This window comes from Trematomus bernacchii, unplaced genomic scaffold (assembly GCF_902827165.1).
Source record: "Trematomus bernacchii unplaced genomic scaffold, fTreBer1.1, whole genome shotgun sequence".
Taxonomy (NCBI): Eukaryota; Metazoa; Chordata; class Actinopteri; order Perciformes; family Nototheniidae; genus Trematomus; species Trematomus bernacchii.
Window position 1 is genome coordinate 5,910,813 of NW_022987698.1, and position 9,749 is coordinate 5,920,561.

Genomic DNA, 9,749 nt, shown 5'->3' on the forward strand with positions numbered 1-9,749 from the left:
ACAACTTCTAAAACAGCAACGTTTCAGTGAAGCTGCAGCAGTAGCAGAAAAGGAAATAAATAGGATCCTGAGAGAAACAGACACTCACACCTTTAGACTGTCTTAAAGCTATCTATGTAGAGAATGCCTTAACCTCACCCCTAAGACTTACCTCAACCTTACAGGGCAAAATGCCTCTGCGAATCTTTGGAAAAAACAGGAATAATGAAAATATTAAAGATGCACAAATAGCAGTCTTGTGTACACTAGTGAAATTAAACCTTTCATTGACAGATCCAATGTTGATCCTTAGATTAAGAAGCCTGGTTGGTTTCAAACAGAGATCCTCTCTGTTGTCAGCGCCCTGCAGCGGGGTCCTCAGATCGTGTGTGCGATGCGGGGATCTTCATAGACATTCTCTGTTGCTGAGGAAAGCTGTGCTCCGCTGAAGCACTCTCTCCTGCCAGGCCTGACGGGGGGCTGTAGTCCCCTGCCCCCGCCATAGGGAGGGGGACATCATGGGCTTTCCTGGTTTGTAGGCCTGTGGGTCTGAGGCAGAGACGCTCAAATCGTAGCCGTTTGCCGTGCCCGTTGCCATGCCCATTTGCCGTGACTTTTGCTATGACCGTTTCCATACTTTCTGTAGCGGGATCCCTCCTCTTCCGCTCCCTCCTGTCTTTCCTCTGCCATCTCGAAGGCCTTGCGTTTCAGCGGCACCCCTCCCTCGGAGAGCTCCCTCCAAGGCTGTGTGAGTTTGGTAGCTGTAACCGCCCCCAACCATGGTTGGCCTCGGGGCCAGAGGAGTAGGGGCACTGATTCCAGGGGGCAGGTAGGAGGCACTGGGGTGGCTGTATCCAGAGGACAGGCCGGGCTGGGGGTAGCACCCTGGGGGGTAGTTGTAGACAGGAGTGCTGGCACTGTAGCTGGGCACTAGAGTGGGTGTGGCCTGCAGAGAGTGTAGAGGGGCAGGGGGAAGTGCTGCGCCGGGCTGAGGGCAGTAACCTGAGGACAGGTAGGTGCTGTTGTAGGCAGGAGGGTAATCCTGAGAGGACGGGGCCCCGCAGGAGCCAGCACCACCGAAGCCTGGCTCAGAGGCCAAGTTACTGCTCACTACTGTCACACTTCCTGTGGTGGGATGCCCACCTTGCCAGTTAATGCCTCCAGTCCAGGGTAACACTCCATGCCCTGACCTAGACCCCATGGCTCAGATTCAGTTTTCAGGAAAGTCCCAGGCTCAGGGTAGGCCCCTGAAGGAGGGCGATCGTAGGCCAGCTCCAAGCCTGAGTACTTCTCAGCGTAGCGTTTGAGCAGAGAAGAAGCAGTAAGGGCCGATATGTCATCACTGGCCCAGGGGTAACCTCCAGGGCCGTAGCCACGGCGACCAGCCGCGCCGTAGGGGTCATGTTTGTGGGCAGACGGCGGTGAGGTGGTAGAGGTGACATCTAGGTGCTGCTCAGGCCACTGAGATAAGGGGGCGGCGTGGCTCCGGGGACCAGTGCATCTTCAACAGACCTGACAAAACGAGACCAGAGCTGAATTAGTCCACACAAGTGAAAAATGTAAATGGGTCTTCGAATATAAAAAATACATACAAAGCCCAACCCATCCCCAAATCACACAACCAAACAAAAAAGTAGAAACGTTTATAAAGTAAAAAAACTTTTGTTTTACAACACCACACATGTTTTGGTTTAAATTCAAGTTAATACTACTCTTTAAACTGATTATTCATGATGTGATTAATCCTAGATAATTATTGTGATTAGCAGTATTACATTTTTGTATCGATTGACACCACTATACAAAACAAGTACTGGTTTTTGTTTATGCATCAACTAAGACTCTTAACCCATGCAATTCGCCACCGATTTTGGCCGACATCAGCAGCCCTCAAAAAACATAATGTATCAGAGTTAATGAAGAGAACTGTTTTTGCAGCATTTTGTCCAACCCAGATGTTTGAGATGTTTTGCCTCACCCTGAGTCCGGCTTCATGATATCTGCCCTCATAATCACATCGGATGGCTGACCCCTTTTTTCTAGAAACATGTCAATGCTTAGCCTGTGCTCTTCTACACAGCCTCGTCCAGGCAGGGGACAACTGCTCTAATCTTTATGTGAAGCCGGCAACATAGCCCCCAGCCCGGTCTCCACGGCGATAAGCCTCTATCAGCCCGCGAGCTGCCCTCTGCCTTTGCCTCTCTCACATTAGGGCCATTGTTGTCTCTCTGTGACTCTCTTAGTCCACAAAGCCGCCCCCACCGAGCGTGTGATCTAATTCGGCCCCCAAACCTCAGGGGTCTGCTGGACGGGGGGATAGGAGGCGGGCGGTCAGTGTGCGGAGGGGGTATCGGAGTAGGTTTTCATCATACTGCCCTGCAAGACTGGACCAGTTTATCTAAGACCACTATTAACCGATCGATTTGATCAGAATTTGACGTGCAATTTGTTGATAATACATGCACATTCACACAAACAAGCAATCCACTGGTTTATTGGTTGTGGGCTTTGATTAGGCCTTGTCTTTTTGAACTGGCTTTAGTCTGACATTCCAGGCATTGCAGAGTATTATTAAACTGTCCTGACCCCCAGGCCTGAGCCAGAGGGGCTTCCCTACAACAGCACTGGACATGGAAGAAGTTACCGCCTCAGTTTCACCAACAGCGGTGGACCAAGTACATGTTTTTTTTTTAATATCAATACATTGCACCAATATCTCTTGCAATATTTTGGCATAAAATGTATCTTTTTCTTTGTAACTGTTCTGAGTTTTGGCCTTTTGCCTTCTATGGATGACTCACATGCCTGCTCTTAACAGCCGTACATGTGGTGAATGGCAGGTGTGTGTCACATGTCCACCAGGACCACCAGATGGGTCTCAAACAGTCCACATGTTGATCCCTAAATTAAATGATCCTTCAGCCCAATAATCCCACTCATCCAATCCAGGGATCGCAGTGCTCTCGGACCAGCAAAGCTCCACCCTGTGCTCCTGGGAATTCTGACTGGCCATGGTGCTCATCCTGGGCATTAAAACAGTATTTGCACAAGGCTTATGTTCACGCACACACATTTCTTTCTAGGTAAACAGATTCACAAAAACTGCTCAAAATGAAGGAATACAAGAGATGTTTCTGTACACTAGATTTAGAATAAAAAATAACCAACCAGTAAAATGTTTAACCCCGACCAGAGGGAGTTGATTCTTTGTATTACTTAGTATCTACAGATCATGAATAGATCTAATGGGCACAAGGTTAGGGAGCCCCTAAACCCTTTAACTCATAACTACAGTGTCTACTGTGTACGCTTAGTATCAATATCAGAGCCATAAAAAAGGTCCTCCCAAAAAACCTGAAGGAATAAACTCAGTGTGTATCAGTAGGAAGCATCACAGCGTTCTTCAGAGGGGGAGAGTTGGAAGGTTGTTACTCATTTGACAACAAAATCACTTTCTGAGACTGGAGTTTATTTTGTTCTTAGTTTTTTCTCTTTTCTTTAATCGAGGGTACAGCGTACAGTATAGATGGTGTTGTTGATTTAACAGATTGTAAAGCTCTTGTGGCAAAATTGTGATTTTGGTCTATATTGTTATACCCAATATCAGACTTTACAGCTGTAAAAATTGTTTCTACAATAGTATGTTTACCTCTCCAGTTTTAGGCCTGAAGAAGGGGGTTATAACATGAGAGAATTACAAACTTTGTTGAGAAAGAGACTGATGCCTTGTGTTGCAGTGTTTGCACTCATCCAGTCCCAGCAGAAACACACACTCTTCAGACTGATACTCACTGTTCATGCTGATTGCAGGCACGAGCCGCCCGATAGCCGCTTCACCCTTCAATCTACTCCTCTCACCCCGTCTTCACCCGATGCTTTATAATTTATCCGAGACATATTAAACCAAGTAATCTAATGTGTCTGGGATCCTTCTCAAAATGCAGCGGAGAGGAATGTTAAAACTGAGGATCACTGTGATCAGGAGATGCAAGAATAAACTGGAGGGTCTGCCTGGGTTAAGGACCAGACTGAAACCAGACTAATGACGGATTAGATGCACTCGAGGCTTATTGCAGGTGTCAGCGCTCTCTGACAAGGAGCTGGCTGTAAACCAAAAAACTCAGAAGAAGGTTTTATTCCAAGGCTGAGCAACACAACAAATGTTGATCATTATTGTGTGCAATAGCACAACATTATAATAGCATATATAATAATAGTTACATACATGGTTACAAATAAGAATGTTTAAAGGCAGAAAAGGTCTGAGCAATATGAAAATATATATCCTAAAAAACTGTCTAAACAAAGAAATTGTATATGCTTTCTATATCATTTCAGATCTACAAATAGAAATACACTAGGCCTGTAATTACACTGTTTATCATTTTATCTTTACCTAGTGTTATTTTATGTAGACTTTTTTAATTAATTGAATGACTAGAAGACATATTTTATCGCAATATACAACGTTATAGAGATATAAAATGACCTCTATGTGTTAGAAGATTTTCACCATAGCCCTAGTTAGGTGACTGGTGCTGTTAATCATTTTAGTGTCACATTTATACCTATTCTTTTCTTTTTGAAAGTGAACATTTTTGTATTTGTTTCATAATGTATATACTATAAACAAGTACATGCAGAATGTTACCTATAGAGGGTATACCTATTATAATAAAGCACTAATTACTAAAATGACAATAACTAGCAAACTACAGTTTGTTATGTAACGCTTAATAAACCATTGTTATTCTTTGTCAGGTGACAAATAATATACTATTTTTCATGATCACATATTCCCAATAGATACTAAGTAGTTTAGAGAATGCAACGCCTGTTTGCCTATTTTCCATTAAGCTTTTGGGCCAGATTAAACCTCTTACTGTTCCCAAGTGCTCTAGCATCAGACATCTGTGTTAAAGTGAGGATTTTAGGGAGCAGGGTTGGGGTATTAGGAAGGATGAGTGAGGGGAGCCCCCTTACTCTAATCTCGCACCTCATGTTGGCTCAGGGCTTGGAAACACCCCTCCATTCTTGGCCATGCTTGGCTTACCAGAGACAAAGATGAGTACTAAGCCGGCTTGGTGCTATGACAGCTTTCCTTAATCATTGTGATTATCATACTGTCCACCAGTGCTTCCTCTTTGTCCTGCAGCAGTGCGGCTACTGGACACATCAGATGAAGGGGCAGCGCACAGCGAGAGGAGAAGACATAGAAACAGCACCATGAAAGAGCAGTCGGTGTTATGCTATGTGTGCTGTCACTACGCGTTTTCCTACGTCACTTCCTTGTAGGCTGTAACTGTCATCACGGCTAGGAAGGTTACTTAAGAAATGTTATACGTTAAAGATTAATAGTTACCCCCGTTTTTTTTTTTGACGTATAGAAACATTTGTGTCACAATATGTGTTGCTCAGTGCACTGTACTTTCCTGCCACTCAGTGAAGTCAGTGTATTTTCAGCACATTGTACCTCGAATTTTCCCTTTGCTCTCGGATCTTTCTCACATTGAAATGAATGAGAATGCTGATAATTTTGACTTTATTTGAAAACATGAACGCCTAACCTCAAGCTACGGTGAAGTGACACGTGGACCAGTCTTAGGTCTCAGTTCAATACCAAAATCTTTACTCCAGACATAGTTATGTTAATATACTCACAGATTCATTTCTTCACATAAAACAGTAACAGTAAATGTGCACGTTTCAAAATGGCTTTGCCTAATTAAATAATAACAAATGTTTGCATTATATATTGAGAAGAGTGAGATGACATCAGGAAAGTGCCTCCACTAAATGTGTTGTGGCAAGAGGGGATCAAGCATAACGAGGTTAGAGGGAAATACTAACATCCCACGCAGACCAGTCCTGCAGACACTAGAGTTATATACATGTGGTGAGAGGCGTATGTAAGCTGCCGCAAAATCCTCTGGGAACTTAAAGAAACCACAGAGTGACCTTGACACTTACGGCCCGTCCACACGGCGGCGTGCGTTGAAGCTTCAACGCTTCTGCCCATTCACTTTGAATGGGGTGACGTCACGCTTTGCCGAACTGCATTGTGGGAGCGTCGCTTCGCTTTGCTCGCATTGCTCGCTTCGCTTTGCTCACGTTGCTCGCTTTGCTCACGTTGCTCGCTTCAAAAGTTGAGCAATGTTCAACTTTTGAAGCTTCGACGGAAGCGTCAGCCAATCAAATCATATGCCAGTACAAGCTCTAGCCAATCAAACCGCATGCTTTGTGTGCGGGGCGGGAGATTCATGTGATTGGTTGTTGGTCGAGCTTCAGACACGCCCGCCGGCACGCTTCAACACACGCCGCCGTGTGGACGCTGCGTTACGGCCCCTACACACGGCGGCGTGCGTTGAGGCTTCAACGCTTCTGCCCATTCACTTTGAATGGGGTGACGTCACGCTTCGCCGAACTGCATTGTGGGAGCGTCGCTTCGCTTTGCTCGCGTTGCTCGCTTCAAAAGTTGAGCAATGTTCAACTTTTGAAGCTTCGACGGAAGCGTCAGCCAATCGAATCATATGCCAGTACAAGCTCTAGCCAATCAAACCGCTGCTTGTGTGTCCGGGGCGGGAGATTCATGTGATTGGTTGTTGGTCGAGCGTCAGACATGCCCGCCGGCTAGCTTCAACGCACGCCGCCGTGTGTAGGGGCCATTACACTCACAATTATAAATCTGACTTGAGATTTTTTAATTATCACAACACAAACAAGTAATTCTCCTTTAATCTACCCAGAGCCGGAAGTGATGTATAATTACAGTGCCGATGTAAATTCTTCCACTTCTCTCGTCATCGTGACCTAAACATATGCTACATGGCCTCAAGGTCCACCAAAACACGTCTCGTCAATGTGGAATGCAGGATTTCTGCAGGTCCTTAAAAATCTTAAATTTAGACCTAAAATGTTCTTAATTACAATTCCATAGATCTCAAAGTTAATAGATCGGAAGGTTATGCTGCATTGTTTTGTTAATTTGCAAATAAACAATAGGGTGTTAGGAATTTGGTATTTTTCTTAGCTCCATGTTTTAATTCTTAGCTTTTTGTAAATAAGATTACATTTTTGTTAAAAATGAAGTTCCTCCCTGACAATAAAGTTAAAAGTATTGAGTTGAGTTATTTAACCCTGATCAGAATTGCCATGATATATATGAGCCAACTTACCCTGTTATATTCATTGATGTATATTACTACTTTATTGTTTAATCATGTGAATAGATTATAAGTAATTCTAGCACTTATTGTATTTCATACTAATCTTCCTATGCCCGCAAAAGAGTCTTAATTTTAAGAACCTGCAGAAACCCTGAAAACAAGAGCTTGATCCATTTGTGAAACGTGAACTGGACTGAGTGTAACTCTCTCATCTCTCTATCGAGCTGTCAACAACCTCCACTAAAACCTCCCTGCTCTAACCGTCACATGTTGTCATCGATAGGATATGCAGCAATTAAACCAAATGATTTTCTCTTTCAAGTAAACACAATTAAGAAAGTCACAAAGGTTTTCTGTGCATCAGTGGAGGATAGCCTGACTTGTCGTCCACTGCATGGTCAGTATGAGTAATTAGGGGTTAATTAGATTAGAAAGTACGTGTGGGGGAAGGGGTTGACTGGGTTGGGGATTTGGGGGGTTGTGAAGCATCACAGGCTGGTTGGCTAGATGGGGAGTGGAAACCAAAATCTGGAGCTGAAAGGTCCTCTGTTAGTGCTTTTTACTCCACTCACAATAAACAAAGACTTACATTTCCTGAGGATGGACAGACACTCAGAAACACACACGCCCAGATGCACTCACAGGCTCAAGCTAGCTTCTATATTGTGCTTCAGGCGCTGTGTTTAGCTTCAGCTGGCCAACAGGCAGAGGAGCTCATGGTCATCTATGGGATGAGTCAGGCTGCAGGAATGCCAGGAATCTAACCTGAGATCTATTTACAAAGCACATATCCTCTCCATACGCTCGCCACACACTGTCCACTCTGTGGCTGGAGGAAGGGAGCGAGAGAACACGCTCACTTACAGTGCTGATGAATGACCCTATCAGCTGTTTGCGCATTATTGGCCGATTTGTATTAGTTAGAGTTAATTCACACCACTGCTTGTAAAATCAATACATCAGAGGAGAAATGGGATATGAATACACATGGAGCCTGTCAGGGTTCTCATTGGTCCACACTCATCACACAGCTATCTCTGTCTTCTTTGCTTACCGAGTAAATGAGGGTTAGATTGTTATGTAAGCAGTGACCATAGTCTAAAACGCTGCGGCCAGTGTGAAGGAGGATCTGCTGAGGAGAAAAAAAAACCTCCCTCTTTCCCCTTCCCCCTTTTCTCCAGGCCTGCACAGTCCACCAGGCCACAATGCTGTCAGTCAATCTACTACTGTCCCTTATCTGAGTCAACTTTTACACACCTCTCACCTACAAGTCATTTCTTAGCACAAGCCACAGTGCAGTTAAAGTGAGAATGTGGCTTTTCCTGCTTTAACAGACAATTTTAACACAAAGCTCTACTGATGAACTACTTTACCTTAAATTAATTTAGTCCACCTTTCCCTCTCATTGTATTTGACTTTATTTTACCATTTTTCACTCTTGTTTTGCCCTGAAGTCTCCATTTCATGACCTAGCCTCCTTCTTGCTGTGCTGTAGTAAAGACAGGGCCGTGTGTCCGAGCCTGTGTGGTCAGTTTCCCCACCCCCACTCCTTTAGCTCTCTCACACACACACACACACACACACACACACACACACACCACACGCACACGCACACGCACACAGCACACACACACAAACACACATGTGGCCCCTCTCTGCTTATTGTGTCCACTCATATATCAGGCTGCAGCTGACCAGTCCCTCCTTGCGTCCCCTCCATCTGCCCTTCACTTTTCTCTTTCTCTGTCCTTTTACCAGCAGCAGCACGGGTCTTAACTATAACACCTAATGAGGATCTAAGGTGTGCTACAAGTTGCTTTACGAGCTTTCGTGATTGCTATGGAGGACTAATGTGTGTGTGTGAATGGAGGCGGAGGGTAAATGTTTATTTGTCCCTTTATGCAGGACTAATGAGAAGCTGGTGACACCAGGTTACTAACGATCTGGCTTTCATTCACAGAATCACTTCACCCTGGTAACTAGTGGCTAAAAGGGGCTAAAACTGCTAATCATCATTATGGCCATAGCTCACTCTGAGGTGTGGTTGATTGTGATTGCATGTTTACTTGTGTGAGGGTGTGTGTAAAATGGACAAGAGATGTGAGAATCTGCTATCAGAATAGTGTTGTTTTTTAAAGATAAATACTATTATAGGATTGCGTGTAGTCGAGATTTTTGTGGGAAGTTATCTAACGTGACGCTGTGAGTCTTTTTGAGGGAGGAATGTTACAGACGTATGTTACTAAAACTTCTCTCCGCTCACAAAACTCTCTCTTTCTTACAGACGTCTTCTGTGGTTTGTCTCTGTGCATCTGTGTAGCTCTTTAGAATATTGAAACCTATAAATAAATCCCTGTTGCATTATTCCAATCAGGTTAGCGTTGTAATCCTGTTAAAGCTTGGCCTAATCAATAGCCCAGTCAATCAATATAAGCATATTCATCAGGCTGGATAGCAACCTCTCATGATTAGCACATATACAAGCACGGCCTGAACTGTGATGTGTCGAGGAGATTTATCTGATTTTATCTGCATTTACATATTAATGTTGCAAACACAGAACATCTGTCCACTCTGATAAGGTTGCATTTTTCATGAATGTTT

At 44.2% G+C, this 9,749-nt stretch overlaps 1 protein-coding gene across 1 annotated transcript; it reads right to left on the bottom strand.

Annotated features, from left to right (window-relative positions):
- Positions 1-335: 335 nt before the first annotated feature.
- On the bottom strand, positions 336-1,491 carry si:dkey-195m11.8 (putative fidgetin-like protein 2). The gene is given in 6 exon segments (XM_034139124.1): positions 336-487; positions 490-570; positions 573-714; positions 716-1,170; positions 1,173-1,461; positions 1,463-1,491. Coding segments are annotated over 6 exon segments (1,137 nt in total). The 5' UTR covers positions 1,481-1,491.
- Between the last annotated feature and the right edge of the window lie 8,258 nt (positions 1,492-9,749).